The 24,321-nt window shown below is 39.7% G+C and overlaps 3 protein-coding genes across 5 annotated transcripts in view; 2 read left to right on the plus strand and 1 right to left on the minus strand.

The window, feature by feature from the left end:
* Positions 1-1,824, plus strand: part of znf593 (zinc finger protein 593) — a 1,990-nt gene extending 166 nt beyond the window's left edge. Inside the window, exons 1-4 of one of the 2 annotated variants that reach the window (XM_029460221.1) lie at positions 1-4; positions 79-286; positions 1,124-1,186; positions 1,320-1,824. The exon at positions 1-4 is cut by the window's left edge and continues 121 nt beyond it. In XM_029460221.1, the coding sequence (XP_029316081.1) occupies positions 87-286; positions 1,124-1,186; positions 1,320-1,446 (390 nt within the window). In that variant the 5' untranslated portion in view covers positions 1-4; positions 79-86 and the 3' untranslated portion in view covers positions 1,447-1,824. The remainder of the gene's footprint in view (positions 5-78; positions 287-1,123; positions 1,187-1,319) is intronic. The other variant, XM_029460219.1, reaches the window with a different exon arrangement.
* A 1,337-nt stretch (positions 1,825-3,161) lies between these two features.
* Positions 3,162-9,437, plus strand: selenon (selenoprotein N). Its single transcript, XM_029460464.1, has 12 exons — positions 3,162-3,622; positions 4,328-4,445; positions 4,568-4,698; positions 5,050-5,262; positions 5,348-5,472; positions 5,976-6,113; positions 6,213-6,294; positions 6,509-6,697; positions 6,801-6,906; positions 7,477-7,589; positions 7,701-7,802; positions 8,052-9,437. The coding sequence occupies exons 1-12, from the start codon at positions 3,413-3,415 to the stop codon at positions 8,217-8,219; spliced, it is 1,695 nt and encodes a 564-aa protein (XP_029316324.1). The 5' UTR covers positions 3,162-3,412; the 3' UTR covers positions 8,220-9,437.
* Positions 9,438-9,544: 107 nt separating this feature from the next.
* On the minus strand, positions 9,545-22,696 carry LOC115027253 (nuclear receptor coactivator 7). Of its 2 annotated transcripts, none has more exons than XM_029460463.1 (16): positions 22,569-22,696; positions 21,735-21,939; positions 18,693-18,889; positions 18,346-18,425; positions 16,816-16,962; positions 16,155-16,331; positions 14,514-14,645; positions 14,241-14,425; positions 13,765-14,141; positions 13,533-13,683; positions 12,699-12,867; positions 12,394-12,510; positions 11,167-11,319; positions 10,979-11,074; positions 10,733-10,806; positions 9,545-10,600 (listed from the first exon to the last, which is right to left on the minus strand). In XM_029460463.1, exons 2-16 carry the CDS (start codon positions 21,833-21,835, stop codon positions 10,465-10,467), a joined length of 2,292 nt encoding a protein of 763 aa, XP_029316323.1. In that variant the 5' UTR covers positions 21,836-21,939; positions 22,569-22,696; the 3' UTR covers positions 9,545-10,464. The 2 variants fall into 2 exon arrangements, with proteins under 2 accessions (XP_029316323.1, XP_029316322.1); XM_029460462.1 differs by having other exon boundaries at positions 16,155-16,334.
* Positions 22,697-24,321: the final 1,625 nt, after the last annotated feature.

The following is a 24,321-nucleotide window of genomic DNA, read 5'->3' on the forward strand; positions in this document are numbered from 1 at the left end:
TTTGGTAGGGCAGTATAGAAAATTTGTTTTTGTTTTTACGTTGGCTGATATCTGGATTTTCCCTTTTCTTCTTACCAGGATCAACCATGGGAAAGTCCACGCAAACAGGAAACCACAAGAGTGACAGGAAGAAGCACATCGCAAGGACATGGAAGACAAAGCACAGGACTAAAGACCTGGACCAGATCCACTCCGACATGACGACCGAGGCCGCAGCCAAGCTGCTCCATCAGGCGGTGGACAGCGATGTGACAGGATGTGCACAACACTACTGCTTACACTGCGCGTACGTTGACCCTGTTTGTCTTAAAAGAGAGGTTGAATTAGATTGTTTTCCAACTAAAACAGGGCTGGCCATTGCATATTTGCAAATCCAACAAGTGTACTGATTCTTATCTGTGAGAGGAGCCACAACAAATGATCAGGATACGTCCTTCTAGTGGCCATTTTTAATCGTCGTTACCAATTGTAGATGAGTTGAACTGGCCAGTGGTTGAAGACTTATTGTAAATTTACTGGATTCAAAATCTTCCTTATGTAAAAGTACATAAGTATGCGCATCAAAATATACTTAAATTACCTCAAGTAAAAGTACTCAGAATAGCACATTTAAGAATAATATTGGATTGTGATGCATTGATATGTAGCACTAATCATTTTGAAAGCTGGTGAAGTTGGGGATAAATGTAACTATATCTATCCATAAATATGCATCATCATTTATTTGTTGATTTACATTTTGTAATAATATCCTGAAGTCACAAGTATCTAAAGCTGTCATATATAAACATAGTGCAGTAAAAAGTACAATATTTCCCTCTGAAATGTAGTGGAATGAAAGTAACATAACATCAAAATACTCAAGTTAAGTGCAAGCAGCTCAGAAGTACAGTAATTGAGTAAATGTACTTATTTACATTCCACATTAGCTGTTTAATAACAAGCAGCACAGATACCAGACGCACGCTGGAACTGACAGAATGCAGATCTTGAAATTATTATCCATTAGCATGAACCTCAACTTTTAATTCTGGACCTTTTTTTATAGAGCTGTATGTGATTGTTATAACAAAACAGTATGCTGCAGTTAGCCTTTAACATTGTGGCACTTCATGTCTTGCAGGAGATATTTCGTGGATCTGAGATCCATGAAAGAGCACTTTAAAACTAAAGTGCACAAAAGACGGTAAGGCACCATATCTCGCCCATATATTCTTGTATTATACACTCACAATTATGTACCCAATTTCTGTCTGCTATAACTGTGCAGTGGTCCAGTAGCCCTGTGATGCTTACCTCTTCTTCTTTTTTCCATTAAGGTTGAAAAAGCTCAGAGAGGAGCCCTACACCCAGGCAGAGGCAGATAGAGCAGCCGGTATGGGCTCCTACATCGCCCCAAAAAAAGTTGAAGTGAAGACACAGACTGTAGAAGAGGACATGAACTGAGAGCCGCCCACTTTAACCCTGATCAACTCAAAAACAGAAGCATTTACAAAATGGATAATGCTTCTGTTATTCATTGTTGTCACTAACCTTGAGTTTTTGATGGTGACACCATTCTCTAGAATCAATAAAGCCTTACCTTTTTATACTAGATAAAGTAATGCAACATGTACCTAATGTAAATATTAGGTATCTGTAGAACTGTGTGCAATGCTAATAAACTTTAACATGGAGTGGATTTAGGTTGCAGATTGCATTCATATGGAACTACACAATGTGGTTTAGCAGTGTTTCCCAACCTGAGGGTAAGGAACCCACAAAGAGTCCCAAGACAAGATGTTTAAAAGAAAAATAAATCATGGCACGTGATGTTCCACCCGACTCTGTGTTTTTGTGGTTGTTGTCGTTGTTTTTTCATGTGAACTACTGAACACTGATGGTTTTAGATTAAGAGTAATTATAATTTCCTTCCCACTTCATTATTTATTGGACTTAAATAAACTGGCCATGTCGACCCTGATTGAGAGGTTTGTAGCTAGTTAATATTTTAAATGAAATAATCTAGGAAGGAAGAAACACTCTTTGGTTGAACTACACACAACTCCTGTCCATACAATAGTCATAAACTGACATGAGATGTCACACAGACTTCATTTTGAGGGGTCACAAGACAAAAGATTTTGGACCAACCGGGTTAAAGAGACTGGGTTTTAGTTGGAAGCCTTGGGTTCATGTCCTGCTATAGGCCCCCGTCGCACAGACCTCCTCAAGCCTATTGTGTGGGGGTCGCTGCACCACGCTACACCAGTGTGGGGGTCCTTGGCCCGAAAAACGTTGAAGACCCCTGGTCTAACATACATACCAGATAATGACAACAGTCTGAAGCAAACTGGGGATATTTACTGTATATCAGCCCCCTTTGTTTCTACCCACATTTTATCTCTGCAGAAATAATGCATCTTAAAAAATGTTTTATATGAAATGAAGTTATTGTCACTATAAGATTATACAATGGCCCCATTGTAGACCAGCAGAAACAAAGCCTTCACTTCCAGTGGTAGTCATGAAACTACAAAAAATGTAATAACAGTGTGCCTTGGCAAAGAAACATATAATTGAAGCTTGTCAGCAGACATTCCTGGGACGGACGAGGCAACACTGCCCCTTTAAATGGCTGCTGTGCCAACACTTAACTTTCGTTAAGTTAAAGAGCATGTAAACTAAAACTTCCGGTTATCCCTTTCAAAATAAAGCGCTCGACAGTGAAATAGTCCCTGAAAAACCCCGTTTAGGGGAATATCAAAACCTTATTTTCGACAGTTATACGGAAGAAGGTTGTGTCTAGTGTCTGTCTGGGTAACGTTAGAGAGTATGCACGGGCCAACGCCAACGCTTAGAGCAGTTTAAATACATTATTTCCACAATGCGGAATATGTAAAGTAAAGAAAGAAGAAAAGCAGAGCCTGGACATTTGTTGGGTTTGCCCCAGACAAACGATTTTTCTTTCTGCAAAGATAAAACACATCTATGAAATCACAAAAATACTTTTAAAGAGACAAACAGCTGGTTGATAACATGTAAGAAATAACACTTTAACCTAACGTGGAGCTGAGTTCACACATGGCTAGCTAGAGTTAAGCAAACGAGTGCTTTTATTTTGAGCCCACAGACGTCAAGTATCCGATTTCCTCTTGGCTGTTACTTTCTCACTTGACGCATTTCCTCCACATCCATATGGTCCTAGATTAGATGTGGGAAATAAGAAATCTCTGCTGCTAGCTAACGTTTCACAGCTGTTGCCTCGCCAGCGACTGCAACGACCGGAACAGATGCGCGGTCCCCGGCTACAGGATACCGGAACTGTCGCTAGATTCTAAACATTTTAAGAAAGAAAGTTTGGACTGAACGATTCCTGCTGGTTGCTTTTTTTTTTGGAGTTTATCCGACGACCATGTCCTCGTCTAAATAGATGTGGTGGAGGTCGAGGATGGCCGCAGACGTGGATAAAACCATCCCCGAGGATGAGCGCAACATTTCGCAGCAGAATGGGCACCGAATGAGTCGGAGTTCTGGATCCTGGATCTCCAGGGGGATCTGGACTCTGCTTATAGTCGGTGCTGTCCCTCTTCTCGCCTTTGGGATCAAGTATTACCATGATGCCCATTTCCTCAAACGTCATGTGAGATCCACATCTGTAATAATAACATTACACACGTCTTATAATGTATCAGTGATCTTAACTTCGTCATTTTATCTAGAAAACAACTTAAGGAAAGATGTATCGATATCATGCTGTATGTCTGGACTAATTGTAAGTTTGCATTGACCTGGTACATTTTATGACATTTTTATTTAAATATTCTCCCAAAACGGTGTGCTCAGGCTTCAGAGCAATTATTTGTCAGACATCAGTCGCCTCAAAACACCACATCAGCAGTTTCCCACCCCATGGTGTTTTATTAGGGGAGGTGGATCTGTGTCACAGCTGGTAAAACTCAACCTCTTGTGTTATATCCCCTCTTGTTTGGCTACAGATGGTCTCTAAGTTGCTCTTATACTTCCCTCCCCCCTCTCCCTCCATTGTACAGGCACTAATAGGCAGCATCCATCTAAAAACACATGCTAGGAATCTGTGGCCTCTGGGCTGATCTCTATCCAGACAGGACTGCTTGAATTAATGCTCTGAAACCAAGGACACAATACTATAGTAACATTAATAAACTTTAGCGAAATAGTGCTCTTTAATGTACGATCATGCATCTACCACAGTGTTTTAAGTGCTGAGACGGCTCACTGTCCTAGTTTTTGATGCTGCATTGAAAATCCCTGAAGCATGTGAAATGACAATAAGGATCAGACTCTAACACACGTTCCCCTCCAATAGGAAGAGAGTGTTCGAACCCTGGGCGCCGAGGGGCTTTTTCTCTTCTCCTCTTTAGACACCAACCATGACCTTTATCTCAGTCCGGAGGAGTTTAAACCCATTGCTGAGAAACTCACAGGTACATCATGCTATCTTTCTCGCACAATGACACATTTATACAATACCTCTCCCCCTCTCTCACTAACAAAAAACCTCAAGTCTCACCCGACATTGACGGTCATTTCTGTGGCTTTCTCAAAGGAATTACGGCCCCAGTGGATTTTGAAGAGGAAGTGACCCATGACCCCGATGGTGAGACTTTGACCTTGGAGGCCAAAATGCAGCCTCTGCTGCTCGACTCCATGACAAAAAGCAAGGATGGTTTCCTCGGGGTAAGACAACACAGTTTTGTTTTATTGCTCTCGTTCTCTTGCCTGCATCAGGGGGTTTAAACATAGTCACTCATTCACTGCGATTTTATAAAAGGTTGAAGAAACCTTTTTATAAATAATCATCACAGCAAGATAATTGAACTTATTGGAATTATTGCTAAACTTTGTAATACATTTTCTGACTGTTTGTCAATGCAGTGCATTCAAAATATGTAAGCAACGCTGAAATATCAGAGGATAAAACTTGTAATCATCGTAGACTTATTACATTGTAACATGCATCTAATGTTGAATAATTGTACTAATAGTTAGTTGATTTAATCTCGGGTTTTCTGCCTCCTGCTCTTGCAGGTGTCTCACAGCTCTCTGAGTGGGCTGCGCGCGTGGAAGAGCCCGGCAGTGCCTTCTTCTTCCTTCTCTGCCAGGCAGTTCAGGGTCTTCTTGCCCCCAAAGAACAAGGGGGAAGTGGGAGACACGTGGTGGGTGATTCCCAGTGAGCTCAACATCTTCACTGGCTACCTGCCCAACAATCGTTACCACCCTCCCTCGCCAAAGGGCAAAGAGGTATCCTCAAAACTCATCAATGTTTCCTGTTTTCCTTTTGTGATGATCAGACTGTATACTAATATCTGTTCGTATCCTGCTGCAGGTTCTCATGCACTCCTTGTTGAGTATGTTCCACCCACGGCCCTTCATCAAGTCACGTTTTGCGCCTCAGGGTACAGTCGCCTGCATCCGTGCCAGCAACGACTTTTATTATGACATTGTGTTCAGGTAAGGAGCAATTCAGGAGGAGACATAAAAGCATAGTGTTTTTTCTTCTTCTTTCTTTTAGCCCATTAACTACAACATAATGTATACTTTACATTAGTGCTGCATAATATTCAGAACATAATATGCATGTTAATGTCCTCCCTGGCAGGCAGCCATTGGCTTCGGTCAAAAATCAGCATGCAGAGCCTGAGTCCACTTTACTCTGTTGTCAACTTTGCATTATTAATGCGCGCTAATGCAGGTTCAAGTACTTCACTAACTGTTTTAAAAACCTTTCGTTGTGGGAGTGAAAGCATAAATGTGAGATTTCAGAGTCAGCTGCTTGCGAGCAGCTTTTCTAATGCAAGAACATCCATACTATGTATAACATTATATAAACACACAGCCGCTGGTTTGGTCTTTTAAAAGGCTACATCAAAGTTTTCCTCCTACTACTTGACAGAATACAGTTTGAACATGTCTTGCGATACAAACTCAACTCCTCGTTCTGTTCACCTCTGCAGGATTCATGCCGAATTCCAGCTCAATGATGTTCCAGACTTTCCCTTCTGGTTCACCCCGGGGAAATTCACCGGCAACATTGTTCTCTCTAAAGACGCATCTCATGTCCGCCACTTTCACCTCTACGTCCCCAATGACAGGTACATCCTTTAAGCACACGCTGTTACCTTTGTGCACGCAGTCCCCACTCAGTCAGTATGTTGTAGTTCTCGTGTGATGTATATCTCGTTGTGTGTCAGGTCTCTGAATGTGGACATGGAGTGGCTGTACGGGGCCAGTGAGAGCAGCAACATGGAGGTGGACATCGGATACCTGCCACAGGTACAGCTGCAGTGATGCGATAACGCTTCAGAATCTTTCTCTATCTCTTTATTAATGTGATATTGCAGCACTTCCGGATTTAGTTCTCGGTTATTAAGGCAGATTAAGCCAAATTAAACTCATTCATTATAATTACTCTTCACTTTTGGTGTCTTGTTTCAACATATCAAATTTCACTGATGACTACTTCACTAATTCCTGAATGTGTTCACAGTTAGAGCTGCAGTCCACAGGCCCGTCCACTCCCTCCATCATCATGGATGAGGAGGGCAACATTATCGACAGTCGAGATGAGGGTGCCGAGCCGATCCAGTTTGTCTTTGAGGAAATCGACTGGACCTCAGAGATCAGTCGGCAAGAAGCAACTCGACGCCTGGAGGTCACCCTCTACCCCTTCAAAAAGGTGACCATGCATGAAGCTATTATTTAACACACCGTTGGCTGGAATGCAGTCCGGGTTTCACAACATTACATTACTACATTGTTCTCATCGTGCTCCCTCCCAGATTTCCTACCTACCCTTTTCAGAAGCCTTTGAGCGAGCGGCAGCGGAGCATAAACTGGTGCATTCCATTCTGCTTTGGGGAGCGTTAGACGACCAGTCCTGCTGAGGTGAGATCTTTAACATGTACTCGCTGATTTCACAGCATTGTTATTGAGGACTGAGATAATATTTAAATGAAAGGCTAAATATGGGCTACATCCAAACCATGACATAAAATCAGATTTATAAAAGAAATGCAGTTTCACTGGCAGGGTTTTCAAAATTAGGTTTTTGTGTAAGAAATACTTCAAAAGTGGAGCCGCGGTCAATAAAATCAAGTTTGAGGCCACTAGCTTTGTATTGATAGATACTTTACTTTTTAACTTTTTAAAGAACTAGTAACACATTGTTCCTCTTACAAATGACAAGCTGAATGCATGAGCAATAAAACATACACTTGATTACTTCATTACACTCAGCAGCTTTGCAGCCGCAGCCTTATGTGGTCTTGCGTGACCAGTAGCCTGTGGTGGCTAATGTTAGCTAATGTTAAGGTAAAGGTTGACGTATAACCATAGACTGCGTTTATAGCGCACATTACTGACTCACTTTGCTGACTTTATTATTACATTAGTTTAGCGTTTGAGCTTAAATGTGATTTTTAAAACTTTTTCAACATCTCTCTGTGGCCTCTGTAGGTTCGGGGCGAACTCTCCGGGAGACAGTCCTGGAAAGTTCGCCCGTTCTGGCCCTGCTCAACCAGAGCTTCATAAGCAGCTGGTCTCTGGTCAGAGAGCTGGAGAACATGCAGGTGAGCAGTCAGAGTGGTGCAACACGTCAAGAAATCCAGCCAGTGATTCATTGACTTAAAAATGTTTTATACCCCATTTACATTTTCAAGCCTTCTTCTCTTCTTTCACAGGCTGATGAGCAGAACCCTGTGTTGAGTGAAAAGGCCCGATTACACCTGGAGATGTACAACTTCCCTGTGGAGATGATGGTGGCATTGCCCAATGGAACTATTGTAAATATTCTACTCTTTTATCAGCATGTAATTTATGAAACATTCAAGAGTCAGTTTTAAACAAATCGTGTGTAGAAGCACTCCCATTGATGTCAAAGAATGTACTTACTTACAATATTTCATGTAGTTGTACTTCCACTGTCATGACATGTGATATTTATTGCTGTTCATAATCTTTCACTTAAAAGAGGGAATGTCTCTCTGTTGGTATTCACATTTCCCAATCTACTTCCTTATGTGTGGCTTTAGGTCCACCACATCAATGCCAACTTCTTCCTGGACCAGACGGCCATGAAACCAGAGGAGGAAGAAGCGACTTTCAGCTTCTCTGCTGGGTTTGAGGACCCCTCCACATCCACTTATATCAGCTTCCTCAAGGAGGGCTTGGAGAAAGCCAAGGAGTACCTGGCACAGTAGTTTGTGTGTGCGATAGAGCCTGAGAGACTAAACAGCAGGAAACAATCATCATTCCTCTGGGTAACGATCCGAGATAAGGAAAAGCCTCCAACAATTATGTAGAGAAGCTTTCTCATCAGTGTTGGCAGCTGAAAAACTTTGTTACTATTTATTTGTGCGTCTCTCCTGACCAGAAAGTTTTATATACAGCATTTGTATTGTGACAAATAGTACAGGGAAATATTGCTTCTCAAACCTAATGTTACTGTAAATATAGTATAACGGTATTTTACAATACAGTAACAGAAATATAAACACATTCAGGTCTGCTCTCTCTGCTTGCTGTTTTAAAGTTGATATAACATGTAGACAGAGGCCCATCATACCACTGCGAAACATCCTATATTTCTGCTTTTATATCCCTGTGTCGCATGTGCAATATTCTGAGTGTGTTTTCCTGCCGCTGAGCGTACCCAGAGACGGGGGGGGGGCCGGTGTTGCCTTCAGTTGTGCTTCAGCAGTTTGTGAAGTCTTTGCCTGAAAGCTCTCTCTGGGCCGGGTGACGCCTGATGTTATTGCTGAGGCTGCTTGAGGGAACATCCCTCTCTGACTCGGGGGGCGAAAGCAGCTGGAAAAACAAAACTGGGCTGTGGCACATACAATTATTATTTCAGTTGTTTTTTTAGTTTGAAACCAAATGTTAAATATTTTGCAGATGTTCTGTTTTTGGGGAAGATGTGACCACACCAAAGAACATTTTTTTAATATGTACAGGAGCTGGCTTGCAGCTACAACAGCTGTTGAAGTTCATATTTATGTAACTCAATGGAACCAAAAGGTCACATGTTTGATTGTTGAGCCGAGAGGCACGTAATACCGTGCACCGTTGTTTTCCTCTTTTAGGATCCAGTCAAAGCAATGAATTTGTTCGTGTCTTAAGCGAGACAAGAGGAAATCCTTGATGCTACTTTGTTTTTCACAATACATCTCATGTTCACCTTTTCAAGTCATGCAGCAAAAAATGTTTCCTCTTCGGGTCTCTATTTTTATCGTGGAATGGAAAAACACTGGGATCAAGAAAACTCATTTTAAATAGTAACATTGCAATTTGATAGATGAGAGTAACATTAAGCTGGTCATCCACTCCGTGTGCAACATCTGACTGACAGCAGCCTTTAGGGGGAAAACACTACCTGTGTCATTTTTTCCACAATAATAAAAACTTTTCTTTTGTACAAACTGAATTTTGTGCTTTTTGGGGAACATCTAACACACACACACACACACACACACACACACACTGCATAGTTTAACAATACATCATACAAATGTTTTTAGAATTTAAATTTTTTATTTTTTATTAACTAATCTACGATACCGTACAACGTAAGCAAAGTAGATCGAGTGAGAGCATTTTACGGATACAGACGCATTGAGACAAAATTGCATTAATTCAAAGCTTTTTCTGTCATGTTCAGAAACCACAGTGGTGCATGAGTCAGCACTTGAAATGAAAAGAGTTCAGAATAGTCATGAATGAGACTCCATTGCAAGGACAGAAGTTCTTCAATTGAGAAGCTTTTCTCACAGTGGAGCTCCAAGTGTTCGCACATGATTATTTCCAGTATTCATTTATGCCGTCTATGACACTAATTGATAAAAAACTATTGGTGTCCGATAACGGGAACTTGTATTTATGAGACTTTGGGCTATGTGTGTGTGTAGTTTAGTTTTCAATAGAGAAATCTACTCATAAGAAGACTAACGTGCGTTTCAAAACTTCCAGCAATAACTGAACGCAGTTACATGAAAGCGGGGACATGCATTACCTTAAAAGACAGGCGTACCATTATGTTCACGTGATAGAATGATGAGATATCATGAAGTTACTGATTCACATTAACAGCAAAGTGCAGTCTTGTAGACTTGTAACCTACTCCATTCAAAAACGAGGTTTCAAAGATGCCAGTTCAGCTCTACTCAGTTCACAGTTTCACTGCCAAAACCACAGGAATGAGTCAACCCTGTAACCCCCACTCTGGGACACCGAGCTGTTCAAGATCAGCCTTGTCCGGTTCATTTCAGTTCACTAAAATCCACTGCACTTAATCACACGGATAAATCCAGAAGTTTGTGGTAGATTTTTTTCTTTTTTGCATGGAATGAATGAGCGGCTGCATTTGTTTTTTGCTCAGTGATAAATGATGTCTTGATAAAGCTGATCAGCAGGAACGAGGCGATTCAAAGAGAAACTCAGTCGGTCTCCTCAGCTGAATGTCCACACCTCCAGCTCCATCACTCGGAAGTCGTCGGTTTCCGAGAGGCAACAGTTGTTGAAAGTGTAGCAGGGGCTGCTGCGACCCAGGTACAGATTCTCATCCACCCACAGACCAAAGTGCCCACTGCAGAAAAAGAGACAAAGAGTAGTATGACTGAAATGTCTATCCAATGTTTTCCACATGTGCTGAATAGATCCAGACAGAAAAGAGTAATTCAAATTGAACACAAGAAAACAAGTGGTAAAAACGCATTACCTCCCTCCACCTATAGCAAAGGAGTCCAAGTCTCCTTTAATAAAGAAGGAGTTTTCTCCAGTCCATCTGAAGCACTGCAGACAAAAAGGCAGAATCAACCACCACAAAACTGTTTTTGTGCCACTTCTCAAAACATATAGTCAGACACAAACTCCCTTTTTATCATTTTGACCTTACGCAATAATGCAGAACTTGGCTGAACTTAAAGCAGTAACACTCTGTAGGAATTGTTGTTAGGTGGCTCACCTTGAAGCGAGGATGCAACATGAAAAGGAAAGTTTCCCCTGTGCCGTAGAACGTCTCACTGAGCCTCAGAGGGTCAGAGAGGAAGGCCCCGAATATCTGAAGAAATCACAAGAGACAGCAACGGAACACAATTTAAAAAAAGACTAAATCTATAATCGATACGAGAGGTAATGCACAGTGTGTCTCACCTCATCGAGTGCATCCTTGATGACAATTAGCACAGGGGAGTCTGTTGTGCTGAGTTTTCTGTAGAGGGACTTGAGGCTGGCGCCGTGAAGGGACGTACTGTAAGCCAGGTGCCAGCTGTAGCCAACTGTCCTCGGGGGAAGCTCCTTGCATAGCTGAGAGAAGATTAAAGGAGGAGAGAGAATTACTATTTCACAAAGGTGATGAAGGAAGAAGCATCAGTATGAAAAGGGCCAGATGTCGACTGAAGCCGATTGCACCAGCTCTTCTGAATTTAATTATTGTAGTTGTAGCGCAAGTATTTACTAAACAGATATTTACTCATCTCTAAATCAAAACAAGCTGCACCACATAAACCAGTTCTTACATAGAGATTAGTTGTTAAATATTTACACATCCTAACTCCAAGGTGTAGCTAACTGTTAACTGAATAGCTGACTGAACCAACTGAAATAAACCTCTTGCTAATCTATAACCCGTATAGAGTGAGGGGTATAACCAGTCATATGTATGAGGGTAAATTAGATTAGTAAATCACATATGAAAAATGTCCCCAAAAAAAAACTGGAATGGAAAAGAACAAAGAAACCTTATACAGTACAACGTCGACATATCGGATTGAAATGCTGTTTATTAATGATGCAAACAGTAACTTCACACGACACAATTCTGTCAATATAAACTTAATTAACCAGCATCCTCACAGATTTTATGTCCTTTAGAAACGGGGAAGATTTAACTTAGAATTCATAAAACAACCCAACATATCATTACCTCAAATGGATTAAGTATTTACCTAAACTGCATGAGTACAACTATTTCTGAAACATATATTTCTCAATGTTTGCATGTGTAAACAAAAAAAGTCGTGCCCACATTAACGTACAATTGGCAGTTAAGGTTATAATTTGGTCCCCTAAAACGTATATTTATGTAACAGCTGGTTTATGTAACAGTGACTTCTTGTTTACACAGTACAGAGGTTTCCTAGCAACCGATGTGTACATTACTAAATATTAAAGTCCAATTGAAATCACTATTAATCATCCCTTGTTGAAATGTTGTTTTACTTATTCCACAAGTTTTAATGCTGCAACATGATTTAGAAAACCACTATTTTGAAACAAGCTAGCAGATATGAAGACACACACGTAGCCATGTATCTACAGAGAGCAGGTGCATGTGTGTGAAGAGTTTGTATAAAGTGTGTGTGTGTGTGTGTCACCCACCTCCCTGACATGTGAAGCTTCTAAAATGTGGCTGCTCTCTACGATATTATTGAGTCCATCAGGCTCCCTGTCAACGACCAGGGTTGGCTTGTCCCTGCTCTCTTCCATCAACACCATCTGCAAAAAAACATTCACACATTTTGAAACAAAAGAACAGTTTGTTCTAGAACATCAAGAGGCATTTTTGTAGTGTCTCACCTTGAGTCAAGTGTGTTCCCAAACAAACACACTGTTTATTTCCATTATTTGCACCAAAGTCCAAGTAACAAAAATCTCTTGTGTGAGACTGAAATAAACCCGCTCACCTCCCAGTCGTCCCCTGAGCTGCGGTGCCTCTGGAACACCTCCTCGTCCTCGTCTTCGATGAGTACAAATTCCTCCTCATCACGGTCCGCCTCCCCCTCTTCCTCCCCTCGCTCAAGTATACACAAGTCTGGTCTAGTGTGTGTAAGGTATGTGTACAACTCATCAGAGCTGCAGGAGGAAACAAAGCAGCCACTCAGACATGTTGAAAAGACAAACAAAGCTGACAGCTGCATCAACATGGCCACAAGAGACATGAGCAGCTTTTATGAATATATTCTCCAATTAATAATTCTCCTTTAGCTTAGGTACAGTTTTTGATTAAGTGTTGTAATCAACAGCTTTTACTTAAACAAAAGTAGCAATACCACACTATAAAAATAATCCCTTACAAGTAAAAGTGCTGCGTTCAAAACGTTTGTTAAGTAAAGTATAAAAATATTGGCAACTACAATGTACTTAAAGTATCAAAAGTAAAATGACTCATTAAGTGGAATGCACCATGCCATGGTTTTATTATTATTATTAAAGCATTTATTTACATTTATTCAACATTTATGCAGTAATTTAATGTGGTAGCTGGTTGAAGTGGACCTTATATTAACTGCTTCATATTGTCAGAAAGTTTGATCACATGTATAGTGGATAAAATATAATAAAAACCTTCTGAACTGTAGTGGACTAGTATTAAGTAGCATAAAATAAAAAGATTCAATACTCAAGTATTGAGTATGTACTGTATGTCTAAATAATACTACTGTGAGTTCTTGTGAGTCCCCAAACTGCGATCCCAGATCTCTGGTCCGTGCACATTTCTCTGCCGTTAGTTACTGTACCTCTCTTGTGAAAGTGCAAGCCAGGCATCCCTTCTTTTGGCCGACCCCAGCTGAAGGCCTCTGGTACCCTTTTTCTTTCCTGCAGACGGCTGTACCCGCAGCCGCACAAACATCAGACTCCCAGGGCTTCCTGCTGATGACCTCCGACGCACTGAAAGCAAACAAAAAACAAGGGTTGACTTGTCGTTCGGAAAATTAAAACCAGAAAAAAACACATCATGATTCCCCTCACCTGCAGTCTGACTCTTCACAGAGGACTTCCCTGTTTCATCACTGAGCAGCAGCTCCTTCTTCACTTTACTCGCCACCTCTTGACCTCCACAGCAGAAGGTGGCTGCACTGCTCAGGACAGCCACTCCCAGGCCGCCTACAGCCTCTGGCAGCACCTCCAGAGGGCTGCTATCAAGCTCCACCTCAGCTTCCGCCATGTCTCTGCTCTCTGCCTCTTCCTCCCCAGAAACCTCTTTGGTCAGGCTCAGAGCCAGACTGGACAAATCTGATGGAGCCACAGACACCAGAGCCGGCACCGACTCCCTCTGTGGGTTTGGGAAGCCGCCTGCTTGGATTTTGGCGGTTTTCAACTTCTGGAAAATGTTCTTTCCTTTTTTCCTAATAAGAAGTAAAGTCAAATAAAGCTTGCATGGATTTATCATATAATCGGAGTCTGTGAATGTGTGTGTAGTTTAGGAACACTGAATCATTACTGACCTCTGCTGGGACGTGTTGAAGTGAACATGTGAGATATCAGAGAAGAAGGCTACAGATGCCAGATTGTCAACATTGCAAGATAGGAGATATTCCTCACAGCCGTGCTCCTTCACCAGAACATGAGTCTTACACGGGTCAAAGAAGATCTTATTAGATGTTACCAACAGGATACCTGAAACCACACCCTACAGAGACAGAAAGTGTGGATGTTAGCTTGCAGATGTCTGCAGGTGTAGAGAACTGAGATCAGAAGGAAGAGTTGGTCACACCCACCTTACGGTCTGTGATGTGGCGGCAGAACAATTTGAGGTACCGCATGGCCTCTGGTCCCTCCCCCTGACAGCACTCTGGTGGCAGAGCCAATAGGCAGAGCTGTCCATCCGGCATCGGCACCGCCTCCACATCCTGTCAGCGTCACATATTGATAACTACATTTATCTGATAATGAGGCTGAAATAATTAGTCGACAACAATTGTATTGTATGTACAATTGGTTAACCATTTAAGAAAACAATTTGATTATTTAGCTTCACAATGTAAATATTTGCTGATTGTCGTAAACCGAATATACTGAAACCGAATATATTGTTTTCTGCAGTTTATAGACTAAATTATTAAAGTGATTATTAAGGGGGGGAAACGGAAATACACAAAAAAAACATGACATTTTCCCAAATCTTTTATATAATATGTGTCGATATAATGTTTGTGATAAGAAACGTCCATTATCCATTCATAAAGGAGCTCCATAACTCCATGTATATATGCAGACAAGACGAGAAACATTTCAGGTGTCAGAGTTTCATGTTTGCTCGCTCTCTACATCATTTTGGAAACAAATTGATTTCTGTGTTACTAAATTCAGTCTGCGCTCAGAGCTGTAATGTTTTGATGACTGTTTTGTTTTGCTGCTTGTTTCCACGGTAACATGTTCTTTTCATTTAATCCATTATAAAACCTCCTCGGCTCAATTTTCTTCACCAGAGCTAACTGACTAATAACTGGGGGGGGGAAAATACATGGTGATACTATCTGTTTAAATACAGGAAGGTACCTCCGTTTCATTTAATTACTTTATGTTTATACACTACAAATACTGTCAATAATATCTCATATAATGTTACATTATTTAACCCACAGACGAAAAAAACACTTTTATTCAGGTTTTTTTATTTTATTTTCTTCCATTCATGTATGTTGCATGAGGTTTTAAAACAGCTGTCTTTGAAGTTATACTTTGACCTGTTGCATTAAGAGGTCAATATATTATTTAACCATCAATCACAGAAACAAGTCTTTATCCTAGTCTTCACCTGTGAAGTACTCAGATCCTTTCAGGAAAAGTAACAATACTTAAAATACTTGAATAAAAGTAAAACTCCAGCTTTCAAAATCTTGCTTACATAAATATACACTAGTGTAATCAGCAAAATGAACCTAAAGTATCAAAGTAAAATGACTCGTATGCAATAAAATGTCCTCTGTGACAGATATTCTAAGATATATTCCAATATTAGATTCCTAATGCTGATGCATCCATGTGCAAGCATTTCATTTATAGTTAGGTAGGTTTAGTCTGCTGGTTTCCATTATAGGGGTCGAGCCTCTTTTAACAGTCAAGATGATATGAGGGGTTGTAAGATAATTAATGGGGTAGAAAACAAGTGAGCCAACACACACTTACTGAGCCAAATTATAGGCTACTATTTTGCAGAGTTGTTTATTTATTGCAAAAAAAAAGATAAGAAAGCTTGTGGATTGAAGGTTGGGGAGGTAGGGGTTGAAGGTGAACCAAAAGAGAACCTTTTCCTCACTAGTAGCGTAAGACGTACAGCACCTAAATGTGCTAGTATTACAACATTTGTGTTTTCTAAATTGCATAACATGCAGTACATAAAGTTTTTTTTGTCTTACCAGTAGTTTGTCATATTCTGCCTCTGGTGAGGGGGGCTGAGCTTGAGCAGCAAGTGTTTCCAAAGAGTCCAGATCAGCCTCCGCCTCCCGCTTCGGTTTAGGATCAGAGTCTGAGTCCAGTTCTAGTTGAGACGATCCTTGTTGAGTGGAAGTGTTTTTTCCCTTCGGGACGACCAGCTGCTTCAGAATGGAAGCCATGATAATAATAGCTCTGACATTGAAATGGATACAAACTGGTGACAGGAGTGACTACTTCCTCTTTCTTTCAGGCCTGCATTTCCCTATTTCTCTTTGTTTGTAGTCACATCTTAGCTCCATGTCACACATGAGGGTTGTGGGTGAGGTGCTGAAGGCCTATTTTTTACAGCGTTATGGCTTTAAAAAGAATAAAAAGTACACATTGCATATTATCAGTCTGAGTTTGCTCAAATGGAGAGGTTTCGTGGTGTTTATTGCCTCAATGGGTTAAAGATGGAGCAACACACTTCCTGCCTGAAGCCAAATATCTGCAGCTTATGTCGTAAGGCGGACAAGGGAAATGTTTTGGTTTGCAAATTCCGTAAACAGCAGCCTGACATGTGACACACAAATCAAGTGTGTATATCAAACGTAGAAAAGGATGGAAATGACACTGTTTCATGTGTCCACAGTTGACTCTTACCTTTCTAGTGATGAGGGTAGCAGACGAGGAGGTTGAATTTGAAGAGCAAATAGCGGGACGGTCGCCCATTTTGCCCTCTTCTGCTGAGGATGGACCTGTACTGTTGAACAGTGATGAGACGCTGAACACCGTGTCCCCAGGGAGGCCCTGAAACACGAAGGCAAGAAAGAGTAAAGAGTCCGTAGAGGTTCAAATCTGATCACACGTCAAATCTCAAGAAGTGTTTTCTTTATTCAGACATAAGACCGCTTTGCATCCATCTTCATGCATACATTACACCTCACATTACATACGGCTGCATATGGGAGAAATCTTTCAGTTGTGCAGGAGCAAATGATCCGAATCGCTCTACTGACTGCTACTTTAATATAATGACGGCCACCTTTATTCTGCTGATATAACTGTGTGCTTCCACTCTAAATCAGCTCAAACATTTGCGAAATATGCTCAGATTGGATGTGAACCTGTGAATAAAATATATTTTAGTTGAAGAGTTAAAACAGTGGGAGTGGAGCATCAGTTCCACAACTGTCATGCACTGACAGATGGATCCATTGACCTAAATTAGATTACTGGCGCCTGACAGATTATGTAACCACTGAAAACATTGCTTGCGTTTGTGTAGGCGTGAGGATGTGTCTGTCTAGGCATAAACTATGTGTTTATACATATACTATATATAAATGGATGAACATTATCCACTAACATGCATTGCTGAGACTACAAACAAACACAAACGGATCAAGAGTTTGAAAAGAATTGCAGGGAAATGCTTTACTTTCAAACTCAACAGCTGAAGTAAAACTGTCCACCACAACTGAACATTATAACCTTCATGGAGTTAAGACAGCAGGGCTGTTGTGTTAGATTGCATTACGTTTAGCTAGGTGTACCTAATAAACTGCTACTGCTACTGGCAACTGATTATATAGCGTGCTTCTTCATCTCAAAATGGTTAAATATATGATACTAAAATGGTAAAAAGGTTACTGACTTTAAGGAGGAGAAGAAGAAAAACAAAGAAGGGAAGAAAGACAATAATGAAAATGTCCAAGCAAAGGTCAAACAAGTCAGACTGGATCACTTAGAAATAAGCACTAACGCTCTTTCCAGAATCATGATAACACATAGACTAGCACAGGCAGACAGAAACAAAATCAACACTTGCTTTCATATTTAACATCTCAGCAGCAAAATCAAAAGCCCAACTGACAAATACCTTTGAATAAACGTGTGAATATACATTCCTCCAGTTGCATTTGTTGTACAGGCTCTGAAACAGACCCTTTTTTCCCATGGCGTTCGTGAACGGCTCTGACACTTACCTCTGAACCTTGGACGCTCTTTATCAAACTCATGGCCATAAATAGTGAAACCAATTACCAGTCGCAAAATGCTTACATACCTAATCAGATGATAGCAGAAATAAATCCCCAATTCTTCTCTTACTTGTTCCCACAAGCTGTGTTCCTCAATGCACACAAGAAGTACAATAAAGTCTGAAACGTCCAAAACAAAAATGTGACTCACCCTCTTGCTTGTGCTGTCATCTGATGGTCCACTCATTTGCTCTTGCTTCACTGCAGTATTGTTAAGGTCCCATGAAGTCCCTGTGAGGAAAAAGAAATCTATTCTGTTACGTCTCATGACAAAACATGCTGAGCAACACCACTTCTTAACAGGGTTAATACACAACAGCTCCCATGTCTATTACGTGTCTGCCATTCCTCTCTGTATGAAAATAACTCTGCAAAAACATGAAACTGCCAACCGACTCAGTATAAGAATTATAAAATGTAAATTCAATCACACAGTTTGCATCTACTTAATGCAAACTGCCTGCTCCCTGCCGAGCATATCAAACACCGCAGGCGTACCTTGCAGGTAGTACTGCCGCAGTTTGGGGTTTCTGATGTGGGGAGTGTGGTTGAGAGGCCGGCCCACAGTGGGCTGGTGCTGACGCTGGCTGCTGGCTGCAGGCTCATGCATCACTCGGCCCTGAGGTTGAGTCTCCCAGGGCCGCTTAGCGAACTGTGGAGGCTGAGAGACGCCAGGAGGAAGCTTGGAACCCAGCCTGAAAGAGAGAAGAGAAAAAACAGATAAAGTCACGCTATTTTTAAGTAGGTTACAAATCTGCACACACAGTCTGAATTTATTCTAAAAAACAGTGAAAGCATGTCATAACTAACTGCTCATTTAAAGGTAGAAATTCACCCTCAAACAGAATTTACATGTGGGTTTCTATTTGCTATTATTTTCATTATAGATTAGTTTGTGTATTATATATACAGTATCAGTTTATATATATATATATATATATATATATATATATATATATATATATATATATATATATATATATATATATATACATATATACACATATACAACATATACACATATACATATATATATATACATATACACATATCTATATATATATACATATACACATATCTATATATATATATATACATATACACATATCTATATATATATATACATATACACATATCTATATATATATACATATACACATATCTATATATATATACATATACACATATCTATATACTATATACATATACACATATCTATATATATATATACATATACACATATCTATATATATATATACATATACACATATCTATATATATATATACATATACACATATCTATATATATATATATACATATACACCATATCTATATATATATACATATACACATATCTATCTATCTATCTATATATATATATATATATATATATATATATACATATACATATACATATATATATATACATATACATATACATATACATGCACATATATATATATATATATATATATATATATATATATATATATGCACATATCTATCTATCTATATATATATATATATATATATATATATATGTATATATATATATATATATATACATATATATATGTATATATATTATATATATATATATATATATATATATATACATATACATATATATATATACATATACATATACATATATATATATATGCACATATATATACACATATATATATATATACACATATATATGTGCATATATATATATATATACACACATATATATGTGCATATGTGCATATATATATATATACACATATATATGTGCATATGTGCATATATATATATATATACACATATATATGTGCATATATATATATATATATATATATATATATATATATATATACACATATATATGTGCATATATATAGAAATTGTCTCTTTATTATAATTGTATAATTTAATTTAATAATATATTTTATTGTTTCATACAATATAACAGAGAAAAGCAGCCCGTCTGCACACTTGAGAAACTGAAAACATCAAACATTTGTACACTTTTCTTGATTAAATTACTAATAATTGATTGAATGTTCTGTTGGTCGACTAATGGTTAAAGCACTCATTTAGATTTGATTCTTAGAATAATTTTGAACACAACCACAAACAAATGTCTCCCTAGGAAATGAGAAAATCACGACCTACTGCCCTGATATTTATATGTGTGAAAAATATTCAGAAATGTGGGTGTCACTTCTGACCAGCCACTATCTATTGAAAAGCATGGGCGGTGTTTGATTTGTTTCTGCTGTGCTGGAACAGCTGAGGACTGTTTCTAAACTTACTGCATCTTACTGCATTTTAGCAAGACATGCCTGGATTGTTTACAAATGGTCCAAAATGCTGCCGCATAGCTCTTGACTGTCGATCTTCAAAAACGTCTCATGTGACTCCAATCTTGAATTCTTTACACAGGGGGTACATATATAAACTCACTTACTTGCGCACTGTAAGTTAATGATGTCAACAGGTCACATTTTGTAGTTAAAGCTAACTGAATTAGTGACCAAATCATTTCTTTCATTCATTTCTTTCAATATAGCACACAGCCGTAAATCATAAAGTTTTCCTGGAATCACATGGTATCATCGGACTTATGCATTTATTCACCGTCTATAAAGCAGATACTAGATTTCTTCATTGATGACATGATATCCACAGTCATTTCAACAGGTTCAAGCTCACACATGGATACTGAGGTCTATAATACTACACAAACTCCATATAAATTATATTAGTTATTAATCTGCTGATTATTTACTAAATTCATCGACTGTTGGTTGGTCTATGAAATAAAATAGTGACACATAAGTGAAAAGTTTCCAACAAAAATAACATGGAAACACAAGGTGGCATCTTCAAATTGGTTGTTTTGCAGTGAAAACCAAAGATATTAAATTTAGTATCACACAAAATACAGCAAATGCACACATTTCAAAAGCCAGCAAAAGTCCCCTTACTAGCGTTTGTAGCTTTCAACCACATCTTTCACAAGTCTTCATTCAGAATTTCATCAGGCTTTGATTATTTCTGTACATATCCTGCTGCTTAAGAATGAATGTCCCCACTTAAAGATGAACTCCATTTCAGGGTGGATGTTACCTTTAATAGCAGGGATTCATTAGCTAGAGTATGTGAAGTGTGAATAACTGTATAGAGCAGAGTTCACAGGCGCTTTTATCAGAGTTATTTATAAGGGGAGTGGGAACGATGGCTCGTTCCTGTCGTAGCTCTCACCCACATGATGCTCTTTGATGGAGCGTAGATCCCTTCTGTGACAGTGGATGAAACCAGCTGATACAAATTTGCATTTTGTGTTAAAAACAGCCTTCCTATTTGTATTACAGTGTGGCATGACACATGCTTAGTGGTAATCTGGACAAGTTACCCTTTTTATGAGAATAATAAAAGACTGTATTATAGCGTGCTTGAATCTGAGAAGCAAATGCCAGCCAAACTCGTCACATGTCTGCTCAGAGCTTTACCCTTTGTTTTCTCTCCAATAATCCATTTACAGGCCTGACCTGGTCTTGACGTTGCCAAAGTAACTGGTCCTGGTCTTGTCCCTCTGGGGCTCGTGGTCCATGGCTCCCCGAGTCTCCGGCCTCCTCACGGACTGAGCCATTTTCTGTCTTTCTTTAGTCTGACGGTGGCAGAGGGATGAGGGGCTCAGCTGGCATCCTTCCTCCTCCTTTTATTCCCCATGCCTACCTTTAGCCCCAGTTACACCTACACAAGACAGAAAGTCATGTGATGTGGGCTGATTTTACAAACATCTAGGCAAAGGGAGTACGAAAAGCGATGGTAAATATTTTACTTGCAGCCACACGACCCCATAAGGAAGTCAATCAATCCATATAATTAGTGTGTATGCTTGCAATCAATGTGTGTGAGCTTGTGGACCAATGATGCTGAGCAGGCACAGTTTGCACTTCCAAATAGCGTAATAGTTCTATAATAATGTGAAGTAGAATATTATAAAACTTTAGCTCTTTGCAGTGCACAGCTGCATTAGGACATGACTAAGACAATGTTCATTTCATAGGAATGCATCTGGCTACATTCCTGCAAAAGCTTATCTATGGTTTGTCCGGGTTAGCCTTTTGTCCTGCATCCTTCAAGAGCTCCTAACATTACTCATACGGTCATATGATTAACACAATGATCACAATTTGCTTCCTGTAACTGCTAGGTGTGAAAAAAACACCATGGAGGAAGTAAGCATTTAGCCGACATTACAGAATGATCGAGACTGCCGCTATGGTAGAACGGGTTTTTTATTTTTTTTAAATCAGCAGCTCAACAGAGATGAAGAATGCATGTGAGCATCGGGTAACCTGAGCAGTATCTTTACTGACCTGTGTCTTGTCAAGGGATGGGGACGGGTGGCGGTCATATGAGCGCGTCCTCATATTGCAGTGTTATGATATCACTGCAGACAACAGTTACAAGTTCAATATTCAAGCTCCGCCCAGTGCTTAAAGGGCCGTCGCACCGATTATCAAGATAGTCCCCCCCCCCACCCACCCCCCGGCCGGCTGACAGCAGCGAATGCGGAAGTAGATGGGAGTGATACCTCTCGTGTTTTCAGGCAGAGCTCCTCAGAGATCATGAAGTACGGAAACTTTTTGCCCCTGAGGAACCTTTAAATTGTTTACTGATTTCTCAAAAAGTGCTTCTGCCTGCATGCAGAGTTTCAAATAAGATGAGGAATTTGAGGGTTGTCATGCTTATGAATAGAGATAGTGATATTTTCAGGTCAGGGGTCGGGAACCTTTTTGGCATGGAGAGCCATAAAAGCCAAATATTTTTAAATGTATTTCCTTGAGAGCCATATATTTAATAAAATTGAGTTTTAAGTACATCACGTCTCCGAGTATTAAAAGCGCTATCAGATCTCTGGGACGAAAAGTGGCGATGTGAGCTGGCCTGTTTGTGCGACATAACGAAGCATCTCACTGTTAAACCTCCAGCTTCAGGGCCGTGTGATCACGGACATGTGTGAAGCAGTGAGAGCGTTTCAAACCTGTGGGAGACTCAGATGCATTAAGGTCACTACGTGTTTCCAAACACTAACAAACCATCTCCACCGCTGTGTTCCCGACTGCGCATGAACTGCTCAGCAATCCGTTTGCAGTTGACGTGGAAACATCACATGTGAACATGGAGCTGATTGACCTCCAGTGTAACGCCACACTCAAGGCAAAGTGTGACTCTGTGGGCGCTGCAGTTTCCAAGCTTCACCCACGAAATACTGCCTTAATGTTGGCCCTCTCTGTGAGAGTTTGACACCCCTGGTCTACTGCTTGCTTTGCGCAGTTTCTCCTCTGCTGTTTCGCAAAGGGCAGGGCTCCGCCCCCTACACACACACACACACACACACACACCACATGCTGCGGGGCATGCTCCCCCGGGCAGAATTGTTTTAACATTTTAAAGTGAATTGTCTGCATCTGGTGCACTTGAGAGCAAAATTAAAATGCTAGATCTAATAGAACTTTGTGGTCTTGGGAAGGGGAGGGGTCACAACTTTCAAAAAATGTAATGATTGGAGAAAACACTGACACCAATTTCTAATAGGACACATGTCCCCCTTTCCTAAAATAAACTACATTTGCATAAATATGGTTAAACCTGAAGCCCACCTAAAATGGGCCTAGCTACGCCACTGCTGAGGGGTAACATTGGGAAACGCAAGTAGTAACAGAAAGATCCTTCTCTGCACATGTCTATGTTATGTCTCAGCTTTAATGGTGTCAAATATCATAATATCACAACATAATTGTGATATTTTAACAAATAAAGCACATATTATTAAAAAAAACAACGTTATCATGTCTTTGTTCTTTAAAAAATATATTTTATGATCATTGAACATATATAACAAATAGGCTATAAGTAATAACCTACAACTTAACTTCTACCATAAATGTTAACCTTGTAAACATTACTGGTGTATATCTTTCATCAGCTTTCTTGTTGGTACATTCAGCTAGAACTTGGTAAAAAAAATAAAGTAAGTTAAACCGAGGATACATTTTTTCTGTCAATCGATTAATCGACGAATCGTTTCGGCTCTAAAGTAAATTTACAGTTTATTCCACAAACAGT

This window comes from Cottoperca gobio, chromosome 22 (genome assembly GCF_900634415.1).
Source record: "Cottoperca gobio chromosome 22, fCotGob3.1, whole genome shotgun sequence".
Classification (NCBI taxonomy): Eukaryota; Metazoa; Chordata; class Actinopteri; order Perciformes; family Bovichtidae; genus Cottoperca; species Cottoperca gobio.